The sequence below is a fragment of the Quercus robur genome, chromosome 4, assembly GCF_932294415.1.
Source record: "Quercus robur chromosome 4, dhQueRobu3.1, whole genome shotgun sequence".
Taxonomy (NCBI): Eukaryota; Viridiplantae; Streptophyta; class Magnoliopsida; order Fagales; family Fagaceae; genus Quercus; species Quercus robur.
In genome coordinates, this window is record NC_065537.1 from 51,806,018 (window position 1) to 51,818,939 (window position 12,922).

The following is a 12,922-nucleotide window of genomic DNA, read 5'->3' on the forward strand; positions in this document are numbered from 1 at the left end:
TTTTTGAGCAGAAACGATAGTAAAATTTATTGATGTATATCACTTTGTACAATGAGGAAGAGAAAAGATGAGCATTCTTCTAACCAAACAATGACCTCCTCTTTCTCTTTTGCAGCATTAGCTAAAGCTAGTGTAGCTTGATTACATCTTAGAGGAATACTAGAAAAAGAAATAAAATTAAAACTATCCTTAATAATAGCAATATCTTCCAAAATCCACGCCACCTCTAGAGAGCATATTCGGTTAGAGTTTAGCAAGTCCACCAATTCTGTACTATTAGAAAAATGTAAATGCATAACAGAAATAAACATATACTTTAAATTAAGATGATTTCATGAATTCAAAATTTTAATTTATAAAATTAGAAATATAAGACCTAATATGAAATAAGATGTCAAGAACTTTATAGTTCAATTGAAAATTTGACACCTCTAATATTTCCAACAAGAACATCTAAAATCTAAATTCTCCCTCCCATTTTAATTATTAAAATATTCACACACAAAAAAATTGAAATAAGATATAAATTTTGAGCCTTTTTATGTAATTTTATCCTTAAAAAATATTCACATATTTAAAGAGAGAAGATTCTCATTGTTTAGTTTTTTTTTTTTTTTTTTGGCTGAATTCATTGTTTAGTAATTTAGTGCTATTTGGTTAATTTATTATTATTATTTGTTGCTAACTATTACATATTTACATACCATATTTTAGTTTAAACTTTTACCAAAGAGAACTCTCAAAAAATGTTTTCCAAATGTTTTAAGTTTTAACACTAGCAATTTCATCTCACCTCCAATAGAAAGAGGTTCAAGTTCGACTGTTCCAGTACTAACCCCTTTGGACACCCCATACCCATTTCCATTGAGCCATTTGGATAGGCAAAGACATGTTAGGGATCACCTGTTTCTCACACCCACCAAACCCATTTCCAATTCGTTCAGCTCCACTAGTTTCTCCACACAACAATCTCAGCTACCCTTCTTTGCTTCCCAAGTCCCAACCTCAAATCCCAAGAAAATCCACAAGATTATTAGTAGTATTTGCAGAGAACAACAACAACAACAACAACAACAATGGGTTGAGCAAAGATCCCAAGGAGAGCAACGAAGAAGAAGAAAAAGAAGGAATTGGGTCTAAATCTAATGGTGGTGGTGGTGGTGGTGGTGATGATGATTTGGGGAAAAATGGACGGCCCATATTTAATATAAGATGGGGTGATCTGCTGGACCCAGATCCAGACAACATATTAGCCTTAGCATTGACTGGTCTGCTGACATGGGCAAGTGTTCAGGTGCTGTGGCAGCTCTTCTTTATCTCATTGGCTATTCTTTTGGCTGCTCTTAAGTACTCTTTTGTTGCTGCTCTTCTCCTTTTTATTCTCATTACCCTTCTATGACTGGGTGCTCTGCTTTGCATTGATTTTTTGGTTAGGAAATTATTATTATGGTATACTTTTTTTTTTTAGACATTGTAGTTGTGTCCATTTAAATTTCATATGTCTCACTTGGATGTATTTCCCAATAGTAACGTAATTTTTGAGCTTGTGTATATGAAATTCAAAGTTTTTCAGACATAGACTATAGGGTCTTTTTTTTTGTTAATGTTAATTTCCTATTTGTGCAAGTATGTGTATGCATATAATATTGTAATGTAACTAATGACAATTTGGGGAATTCCTATGTCTGGCAAAACTTAGATACATTTCCTTAGTTACAGACTGAAGTACATTAGATTCTCCAATTAAATTCAAATACTTGTCTTCAGTGATCAATACAGTACAAAGTAAAAACAGTACTATTTTTCCTAGGAAGAATCAATGCAATCCGGTTATGTGTTTGGATTTAATTAACGAACCTAATGTACTGAGTTTTGTCCTTCCTATGTGTATGTGACCAATGTGAGAGATTCTGGTCTTTGTACTCTTGGGTGTGGTATTAGAGTAGAGTGGTGTTGTTACTGTTGTATGCTAAGAGCTAAAACTTGAAAGATGGTATGTATTACATGGACAGAACAGAATCGTCGCTCCTTTGAGGATACTGAGAAATCGTTGGTTTAGTTAAAAGATTTGTGCCAGCGAACTCTTTTTGATTGGTCTCAGTGTTGAGGTTCAATGGATTGTTCTTCTATTATAGAGTTCCTTTTTTCTCTTAGAATAGTCTTTTTGGTTGTGTTCCAAGCTTCGACTCTGCATATGGGGATGTAAATCAATTATACCCTTGTGAAGTTTTCTGCTTCCTAATGGAAAGTAGACTTGCATTAGGTGCTTCCTACCAGTGTTTGTAGCAAGATTGATAGATTGAATAGGAACTTCTTTTTGGGGTTCTTGTAAGGACCCTTGTAAAATGCATCTTGTGGAATGAAACAAATTTAGTAAACCAACAAGTCTAGAGCCACAAATTTACACTTCTATGACTGGGTGCTCTACTCTGTTTTGATTTGTTGGTTAGGCAATTATTGTTGTATACTTTCTTTTGAGACACTGTAGTTGTGTAAATTTAAAATGCCACTCACTTTGAAGTATTTTCCAATATTAATGTAATTCTTGACCTTGTGTATGTGAAATTTGAAGTTGTTCATACATAGACTGTAGGGGGGTTTTCTTTTTCTTTTTAGTTATTGTTAATTTTCTATTTGTGCAAGGGTGTGTATGCATATAGGGTTGTAATGAGACTAATGACAATTTGGGGAATTCCTACGTCAGGCCAAACTTAGTTATAGTTCCTTAGTTACAAACTGCAGTACATTAGATTCTCCAATTAAATTCAAATACTTGTTTTAGTTGATCAATACAGAACAATCAATATTATCTTTCCTGCGAAGAATTAAATGCAATCTAGTTATGTGTTTGAATTTAATTGGAGAACCTAATGTATTAAGTTTTTTCCTCCCTTTGTCTATGTGACCAATGTGAGAGATTCTGGTCTTTCTACTCTTGGGTGTGGTATTAGAGTAGAGTGGTGTCGTGTGCAAAGAGCTGAACCTTGAAAGATGGTAGGTATTACATGCGGACGAACTTTGATAAAGAATTCCTTTGCATACAGAAGGCAAAACTGCCCACACCGATGAAAATGGCTGAAGATAAGCCTTCAGTTTTCTTTATGGATTGGAAAATGAAGATTAAGTCAGCTATTTAAAAGAGATACTATTTATAACTTGTTCACAAAATTACAAATTTGTATGTGTTCCAAACTGAAGATAAGCCTTAAGTTTTCTTTATGGATTGTAAACTGAAGATTTTGTCAGCTGTTTAAAAGAAATGATATTTATAACTTGTTCCTAAATTGCAATTTTGTATGTTTGGCGCTTGGACTGCGCATATGGGGATGTAATTCACTTATGCCCACTAATAGTTTTCTGTTTCTGGACAGAAACTAGACTTGCATTAGGTGCTTCCTACCGGTGTTGCAGCAAGATTGATAGATTGAATAGGGACTCCATTTTGGGGTTCTTGTGAGGAGCCTTATAAAATGCATCATGTGGAATGAAACAAATAATAAAACTAGTAAGTATAGACCCACAAATGTTTTAACAATCATGGTAGATAATTAAGTGGGGTGTTACTGTGTTAGTGGTGGTCGAGATTAGAATCAATAACAACTTGATGATTCAATTGACAAGGACAAAGAACTTGGTTGACAAAGCTTGACAGGCCTAGGCTTGTGTTGGGTTATAAGGAGTGGTTATACTGTAAGGGTTTGGTCTGACAGAAGCCCCAGAAGTGGGATCCTAAGAAGCTTTGTGAAAGGACCCTTAAAACAGAGGAGAGTTTATTGGTCTCCTGCTGGGTGTAATCTTGTCTTGCTTTCCTTTGCCTTGTGTCTTGAATTATTTGTACTCTTAAACGAACATATTAACAACCCTTTTAAATATAAACACACGGCACATTTCCAAGGCAAGAAAACACAAAACCAAACCAAGATTCAAACTCTTTTGTAAAGCTCAGGTCCATGCTTAAAAAATCTAAAAAATTGAATCACTTTAAGCTCTTCCAGTTGTTTTTGGGTCTTGATGGTTATTTATTTTAGCATCAATCACCAGTAGTAGTATCATTTTGGCTTCAGGCATAACAGTAACTTTCCTTCGGAGGACATACTAAACTCTTCCTCACATCTGTGGCAGCTAAATAAACATCATTTTCTCCTATGCTAGAGTTAAGGGACATTATTAATGGACTGCCAAAAAAGACCATTTTGTTTGTTTAGTATCTTCTCGAATGTACAATGAAGATTTTACATTGTTGCACGACAGGCTTTTTTATTCCCATGCTCTCCATGAAATTTTGTGAACCTATGCGGCTCAGCTTTTTGAACCATGAGCAGACGTGACGCCTCTAGCTAGCTAGGGACTACTGCTAGTACTCAGTCCAGCACTAGACGTTTTGTATATAAGTGCACCAGTGGTCTCAGAGTTAGTGTCCATCCTATATTTCCGTAGAGACTCTGTCAAGTATGTTGAGCAAAACATTGAATCTGACGCACGAATGCGTCTATAGGCACAAAATTTTACATTTGACAAATTTTTAATAGTTTTTATTTAGATTTACCATTAACAATATTTTTTTATTTACTATTAACAACTTAACACTTCTACAGTAACAACCTGACTTTTAGTGATATTTTTTGTCTATAGAATTATTGATGTTCAGTCTCTCTATTCTCAATTCTTATATAACATGTACAAAATCTATACATTATTATTACTATTATTGCTATTCAGAAAAATTGAAAATTTTTTTGAAGGCCAAACAAGCTTCATTAGAAAGACAAAACTATTACCAAGTACGGTTCTGAGCATCCTTCCTGATCACATTCACTAGTTGATAAGGTAAGGATGATTCATTAACAAACCCCTGCCACCTATTATTAAGACCCTATTTGGCCAGAAAAATTGAAAAAAAAAAATATGATAAGAATCAATGTGATCTTTGTAAGATTGCTTAACAGAAAAAAAAAAAAATATATATATATATATATATATAAATATATTAATTGTAGTGGAGAAAATTGGCCCTCAAATGCAAAAGTAGAAGGGAGCTTTGATTGCAAGACCCACCAATTATTATGCACGTGTAAACACGATATATGCAAGACCCACCATTTTGATGGGCTTATGTGACAAGATGGGAATTTTGATTCAAGGAGTGCTTGTAAAAGCTTTGCAAATGGCAAAGGCAATTTCCATGGTGCATGGTTGCGGAAAATTTAAGCTATACCTCGAGACACTGTTTTTTATTGGCTTTGCTTGCACAACAGTGTGCCAGTAAAAGAATAGTTTTCCAAGAGAGGTCTAAAACTTTTAACCCTCTGCGCGGTGCGTGTTAGAAACACTCAAAAACTCTGAGGTACTGCTAGAATAAATTGGGTAGCAAGGTTAAAAGTGAACAGTTTTCGAACGAAAGGTTCAATAAATTTGATATGTTCTGTAGAGCTGTATTTTTGACTGCCCATTTGGACTCTATGGTTGCATCCTAATTGTGTCATATCATCTTTGTGCGGAGTCACTGGCCAACCAAAGATGCCAGCAGCAGGAGGATTTCATTTTGTTCATTGAGCCTCCTTTTGATATTCAGTTATTGCTTAATTTAGATCTTTCTAATTTGTATTTTAATTGTTGTTGTTGTTCCTTATTAAGATATTTTAATGAAGTCTTTATTTACCAGGGGAAAAAAAAACTAATGATTACATTTTCTAGAGATCCCTTGCAATGGTACTCTCATTGTCAAAGATGATTGCATTTGCTGTTCCTTTACAAAAGAATTACATTTATATGTAGAAATGAAAAGCAAGAAGAAAAACTAGAAAGAACCATGAAAAAATATTGTATGAGACAGTCTCATGAGACCAATGTCTCAATGACATGTGGGTCCCACGCATTGCATTTTCTAAAGATCCATGTCAATGGTACCCCATTGTCAAAGTTGTTGAGAGAGAGATGATTGCATTTGTTGTTCCTTTACAAAAGAATTACATTTATATATAGAAATGAAAAACAAGAAGAAAAATCACGACAAAAATCTTGTATGAGACAGTCTCATGAGATACTTTCTCAAGAATCACATGGTACATACATAGGTGTCTTGGTATCAAGAAAAATAGAATAAAAAGAAAATAAATATATTAGATGTCTTGACAATTTACATAAAGTAACTTATATTTTTACGTCTGTTCCATAAGCACCTGAAATAAGTTGTCCCTTGTATTAAAAGCATTAGGATCTACAAATTTCCAAAACTTCCAACAAATTTCTAAAACTTCCAACAAATTTCTAAAACTTGTGTGTATGCTCCCATGTATACCGCATATCTAAAACTCTCTATATGTAAGTCACATATATTCATCTCCTTCAATAGACAACAACCAAACCTTCATGCCAAAATGTTCATCTCCTTGTTCACCAGGCAACAACAAACCCTTAATCCCAAAATGTTCATCTCCTTGCTCGCTAGACAACAACAAACCCTTATTACCAAAATGTAAACTAGAGTATATCTTTAAAGCATGATGTAGCAGTCCTAGCTTTCTAACCGGGGAAGGCAATATGTATCTAGAGAGTTTGTTTTCACACAAATTAAGTCATGAAGCTTTTAATCCTACCAATGACACGAAGAGTACTTAAGATAATTGATCAGATTTGCCACCCCACTAGGATTGCCTGATGCTACCAAATATCTGATTACTCATCCATCGCTATTTGTAGGAGCTAACCTTATTAGGATACTGCCTAGTATTTGATTCATCATCTTTTGGGAAGAATAAGGCCTAACCACAGGCGAGTCTGGTAGAAATTTTGCTTCCACACTCAATGAGAGCAACATACAAGAGAAACTTTAAATTATGGAGGAGAACCAGACAACATATTTGCTGCCAAGTCCAAAATTTGCCAAGCTTTTCAATTGGCTTAGGCGCTTAGGCAATCAATAAATAATACCCTATGGACTGTCTACTGTCAACAAGTACCATTAGACATTAAGGTTCCCTTAAAACGTTGGGATGTTTCGTTTTATGTTGTTCTATTCAACAGATTATCTATTAGCTTTGGTAAAAAGGCAAGCAAGGAAGTTCCTCTTCAGTCTGTTACATCCAAGACAGTTTTATAAGGTTTAAAGAAGAGGGTACTTTCTAGGTAATCTTTATGATCTCAACAATAGACCAATTTCTTGGAGTAATGCAATGCTGAAGGTGTTGTTTCGAAGCCTTAAAAACACCTTAAGAATGAAAGAGATGTAGCAGTAAGCCTCCTGTAAATCAACAGACCAGAAAATTCCCTGTTCTTTCTTTCAGCAGTAACATATCCTACACTCAAGTCTCCTTTTAAGTAATATATTTAGCCAACAGCCAAAATAGGATTACATGAACAAATGTCAAAAACATTAACTTCCTAAGATTTATCGAGGAGCCAAAGGCTTAGGAACTCCATGTGCTTGTGCCTCTTCAATAAGAGAGAAACTCCACTTCCGCACGTCTTCTCCGAGTCAAAATCAACCTAGCATAAGAGAGGAGAAGAAAACTCAGCCATCTCATATTATATTATTCATCATAATATTGATAATTTCATCATGTGTAGTTTTTATAAATAAAAACATATAGAAACTACACATGATACGATACCAAGGTAACATACCTATTCATCATCAAACTTTTATCTTCTTTGCAGCAGGCTGGTCGCCACCCACCTGCAAAAATAAAACCAACCACCAATCAGCACTGGATAATACCTAATTATTGCATTCTATTTATTTTTATTTGCAAAGCGAAAATACTGGTGCAACAGGAAATGATAAACATAAACAAGGTGTAGCTTCTTACAAATTCTGGGCATTCATAATCAATGCCAGCTGCCGCTATTTTCTTTTTCCGTTTAAGATCTCGCATCCTAATCTTTTCCAAAAACTTCTTGTGCTCTTTCAAACTCTTTTCCTGAATAATCATTATGGAATAGTAAAAAATTTAATAGCTTTTTTTCTTTTTTTTTTTAAAGAAATAGTTTCCAGAGGTTATCTCTTTCATATACACATTGGATACCTTGTCCTGCCGATCACGTTCAAGTTGAACCCAGTTGACTGGCTTGTATCGGTAATTAAAACCTCTCCATCTAAATATATATATATATATATATATATTTATAAAAAAGAAAGAAAATAATATGATCAAAGATATATTGATCAAAAGGCAATTGTGTTTACTAGCATAGGACGAAATGTAATTTCCATTATTATCAACATGAACATATTTGTATCAAGGTAAGCAAATCTGACCCTTCTTATGTTCAGATTTTATTAAACATACAAAACTATAATACGTTAATACTAATGACACCAAATACAAACCTTTTTTTTCCTGATAGGTGCTTCACAACAAATATAACAGTATTTTTTTTTCTTTTGTTCAGGTTTTATAATATATATAAAAAAAAACTACAAATTTGACCCAAAGGTACTTGTATTAAAACTTTAATAATAGATTAAGAATCAATCTCATTTCATTTAATGTTTTTATTGGATTTATACGTGCACTCCAATTGGCTTGGGGGATGTGAACGTAAAAGAAGGCATAACTTCAACCTCCACTTTCCTAGATTGTTACATGGGTATATAGCAAAGGACACATGGATATAAACAAGCATATATACAGAGAACCATATTATGAGACCACAAAAATTCTTTTCCCAAAATAGATCAGCTATGAAGAATAGAGTTATTAGGGCAAGTAAGGAACAGCACTTCTGCAAAGGGTACAAACATCTTAGTAGAAGTATTAAAATTTCCTTCAACTTTCCTAGCATAAATAAGAAGAAAGTTGAGGAAGTTTCTTATCCCTTCTTTTACTTCACTTATATTTTCCCCTCCTTTCCACTTTCAAGTAAATTGATTCCATTCTGACACCTTGACTGATGTGGGTAGCTTTCCTTATCAAGGCTTAATTTTATTTCTATAAATTTGAAGAGAAAGATGCAAAACAACTTAACCAAAGAAACAAAATAAAGCAATGTTGTATAGTACTACTTTAAACAAGATCATTTGATGTTACCCTCACTCCATATTTAGGTGGATATAGAAAAGATAATAGCACTGTAGTATATACTAATTAACTGCTTACAATTTTGGGTGAACATGCTCGGTAGGAATAAGATGGACTTGCAAAAGGTGCTCAAACAACAGTTGATTATGCATACAATCAGCTACAATTTTTGCTACCTGCACAAGAAAAGGTAATCTTAAGACCAACAAGTTAAACAGAACTTTTGTTGTGCAATAATAATGATATTGATGGTGGTGGTTAAAAGGTAATGATTATAACCTCAGGAGACTCAAATTCGATGAAGCCAAAATGTTTTGATTTTCCTGTCTATGAAACATAAAATCACGGGAAAAAAAATAAAAATTAATATCAACTAAGCGTAAAATAAAATCAGCAACTAAATCAAAAAATTAATTCTGCATAAAACATATGAAATACCATTATTTTAGTCTACAAATGTTCAATGTGCCTATGTTCAAGGCATTACATTCAAGCTGTATTTGCATTCAAGGAAAAATTAAGGACATTTCAAATGGTATCTTAGCTTAAACGACAAGGCTCTTGTGTTAACTTGCCTCCCCAAGGATGGCACACACAGGAGAAAGTAAACTGTAGTGATCCACCAAGTTACGATCATGAAGCCATTCTTATTTTGATAAAGTTTAGCTACAAAATTGATTGTAGCCTAAAGCTACAACCTTAATCAATAAAATAAATATTACAACATATTTTGAAAATCTAACCGTTGAATTGTATGTTCTTTATATTCTTAATACACATGTCAAATTTAGTGTTAATCGGATATCATTTACTATATCATCTATAAGCTTAAATTTTATGTATAATTTAAATTACAAAAACTTACAATTAAACAATTAATTGATGACATAACTATTGATCTTTAGTTTTCTAGAAATTTTGCAAGCATGGAGGATATAAGAAGAAGGTATAATCCAATGGTAGATTTGTCAAAATTTACCTCCAATAAAAAGATATTGAGTAAGGTTGGTTATAACCAATTTTGTAGCTAAACTTTGTCCTTCTTATTATTACAAAAAGATCTTAGTTATTTGGTCCAAATACTGAAATACCAGGGAAGGTTCACCTGTGCTATCATTGTGTCTAAGAAGCAGAAAAAACAAGCAGACCTCACTAGACAATCGAGAAACAGTTGATTGATAGCTATTTACTTTTACCAACTGAAATATTTCTAGGAACAGCTTATCAGAGCTGTAACATATGGAAATGCTGAAATTGACAATTCTACATTTTTAAGATCTAAGTTGACCAAGCATGTTGTGGGCTAGATCGCTACCTTTAAGAGATGGTACTGTATAAAGAGGAAATTAACCATTTGATACAAACAAGACAGAGAAAAACTATAGCCACATTCACAATCAGAATTAAAATCTATCCAATAAAGCTAGGACAGTTCAAAACACATCAAATATCCTAGCCAAGTTGCTTAACAACTGTATTATGATCTAGGTCAGATTGAAAGCGAGAGCTAGGAAGCTAAGGCCTTGGAAAGGGAAATGGATACTTCCATCGTTGAACCATAGAACAAGCAATGCCTACTCCATCACCACATTAATCAGAATAAATACAAATCATTTTTGGCATTCAAGATCTTACAATCTCAAATTTGAAGAGAAAGCAATTACTTAAAAATTCTGTATCTTCAGTTCAAAGGTATGAAATGAATGCAACATATTCATAGGAATGGGTTTCCATCATTTGTCAACAGATGTATTTTTGAATTGCACATAGTTCAGTAGCTACAGATGAATGGAGTTTAACAATTAGCAGGGCGAAACTAACATTCAGTTTATTCTTGAATAAGCCCAACACATCCAACTGCAAGGCAATGAGCTTTAAAAGTGAGATAGTATGATCATTTCACCAAGGACTTGCAATGTTGAAAGTCTGAAAATTTACAGCTTTTTAATCATTTTTATGTGATTAACTACTTCCTATACAGCACTCGATTATGTAGAAGCAGATTGAACCTTTCTAAATTGTTGATCCTAGATGGTCTTATTTTTCAAAAACCAGGGAGCTAGCATTGAGAGTGCTCCAGAATTTATGTTTCTCTTCCTTGAGTGCTGTTAATATTTTGATGAATTATGGGTTTGTGGATCAGCTTATGCAACATATTTCAGAGGAATGGGCATCCATCATTTGTAATCTGATGTATTTTTGTATTGCACAAGGTTCAGTGGCAACAGATGAATGGAGCTTAATAATTATCAGGTCGAACCTAACATTCAGTTTATTCTTATATACGTCCAACACATCCAAATACAAGACAATGGGCTTCAGAAAAAGTGAAAGAAAGTATGAAAGAGTTTCAATGTTGTGTGAAAATGTGCAGCTTGTTAATCACTAATACTTGATTAAATACCGACCATACAAGACTCGCTTACGTGGATGAACATGTAAAATTTATAAATTATTGATCCTAGATGGTCATGGTCCTATTCTTCAAAAACATTTGGGAGTGCTTGGGAATTTATGGTTCTCCTCGAGTGCTGTAAATATTTTGATGAATTATGGGCTTGTGGATCAGCTTCTTTCATTATTCGCAATGGGTCAGTTCCAGTTCAAGAATTGGCATGATAAGGTGGTGTTTAGGCTGTGTTGGACATCAGAGAAGGCCACGAAAAAAACGGGCGATGCCAGGTTCATGCCTGAGCTTGTTAAATTTCTGAAGTCAATTTACTTTCAGGAAACAGAAGCTGAGGCAATCTTTATCTATAGCTTGGTATTGGTCCCTAAAAATCAAATGAGGTTTCATAGATAATGAACCACAAGAATTGATATGTGACTCCATGAAGTCATGAACCAAACCTTTTTTTATAAAATAAAATAAAATAAAAAACACCCTAAAATACAGAGATGTTAAAAATCCTCATTCATATGTTTGTTACCCATAAAAAAAGCCATCTATACACAACCATAATATGTATAAGTTTATAATCTAGGAAGCACGGACATGTACCCATACTAGGTACGACACAGTTACAACACAGATACAACACCCCAAATGAAGTGTCCGCGATTCCTAGTTTATAATTGCAAAGGGACCATTATATAAATAAGTTTAGGAGCCTCACCTTTTTATTCCTTGCAATTCTGAGTCTCTTAATTTTACCAAATTGAGAAAAGAAACCTGAAATAACAACAGCAAAATGGACAACCCCATTAAAAAAAATTAAACAATTTATAAATGGGCTACCTTAGATTTTCATAATCAGAATAATTAGACAAAAAAAAAAAAAAGACAGACCTTCCATTTCCTTCTCATAAAATCCATGGGGTATTCTACCAAGGTACAAAACTGTAGCTTTATCCTCAATTAGCTCAATTGGTTTTTGCTCTGGAATTTTACGCCCGGGTCCGCCTTCTAGTGGCTGTGTTTATTTATTTTTTTTTTTTAATTGAAAATTTTGATATGTCAATAAAAACAATAACCACAATGATAAGAAAAAAAAAATTAAAATAAAAAGAAAAAGAGTAAGGGAATACCAAGAAATCAGGAGCTTGATCTTTACGTAAAGAAAGTGAATGCTGATGTGAAGCCTTCTTCAGTCTCTTCTTCATCGTTTTCTTTGCCTTCACCCCCATCTTTCTCACCTACAAAACAAAACCCACTAACTATTTATTAGAGATTACTCATTATATTTTAGAATCGAGACTCGAAGCATAAAAAAGTAAGAGATTATCGATTGATACTAAAGTCGATTACCTCGAATGGATTGAAACGGGTCTCTCGATTGTCGGCGACAGGTAGAGCTACTTTTGTTGCGCTTTGTATAGTCTCTCTGTTCGAATGAATGAAAAGTGTTGTTATTAGGGTTTATGTTTATCAATTGGGGTTTTCTATTTTTATTTTATTTTGG

The 12,922-nt window shown here is 33.6% G+C and overlaps 2 protein-coding genes across 2 annotated transcripts; one reads left to right on the forward strand and one right to left on the reverse strand.

The window, feature by feature from the left end:
- The first annotated feature begins 746 nt into the window (after positions 1 to 746).
- Positions 747 to 1,718, forward strand: LOC126722912 (uncharacterized). The gene has a single exon (XM_050426068.1). It carries the CDS (start codon positions 890 to 892, stop codon positions 1,397 to 1,399), a length of 510 nt encoding a protein of 169 aa, XP_050282025.1. The 5' UTR covers positions 747 to 889; the 3' UTR covers positions 1,400 to 1,718.
- A 5,525-nt stretch (positions 1,719 to 7,243) lies between these two features.
- Positions 7,244 to 12,922, reverse strand: LOC126722913 (uncharacterized RNA-binding protein C1827.05c). The gene is made up of 10 exons (XM_050426069.1): positions 12,769 to 12,922; positions 12,549 to 12,656; positions 12,310 to 12,433; positions 12,137 to 12,192; positions 9,300 to 9,347; positions 9,099 to 9,196; positions 8,025 to 8,094; positions 7,809 to 7,919; positions 7,624 to 7,675; positions 7,244 to 7,485 (listed from the first exon to the last, which is right to left on the reverse strand). Exons 2-9 carry the CDS (start codon positions 12,645 to 12,647, stop codon positions 7,634 to 7,636), a joined length of 648 nt encoding a protein of 215 aa, XP_050282026.1. The 5' UTR covers positions 12,648 to 12,656; positions 12,769 to 12,922; the 3' UTR covers positions 7,244 to 7,485; positions 7,624 to 7,633.

Excerpts from the sequence above, each read along its gene's own strand:
- LOC126722912 (XM_050426068.1), top strand. The coding sequence starts at position 890 with ATGTTAGGGATCACCTGTTTCTCACACCCACCAAACCCATTTCCAATT.
- LOC126722913 (XM_050426069.1), bottom strand. The coding sequence starts at position 12,647 with ATGGGGGTGAAGGCAAAGAAAACGATGAAGAAGAGACTGAAGAAGGCT. Across the intron at positions 12,193-12,309 it reads TTATGAGAAGGAAATGGAAG|GTTTCTTTTCTCAATTTGGT; the intron begins GTCTGTCTTTTT and ends TTGTTATTTCAG. Across the intron at positions 7,920-8,024 it reads AACGTGATCGGCAGGACAAG|GAAAAGAGTTTGAAAGAGCA; the intron begins GTATCCAATGTG and ends ATGATTATTCAG.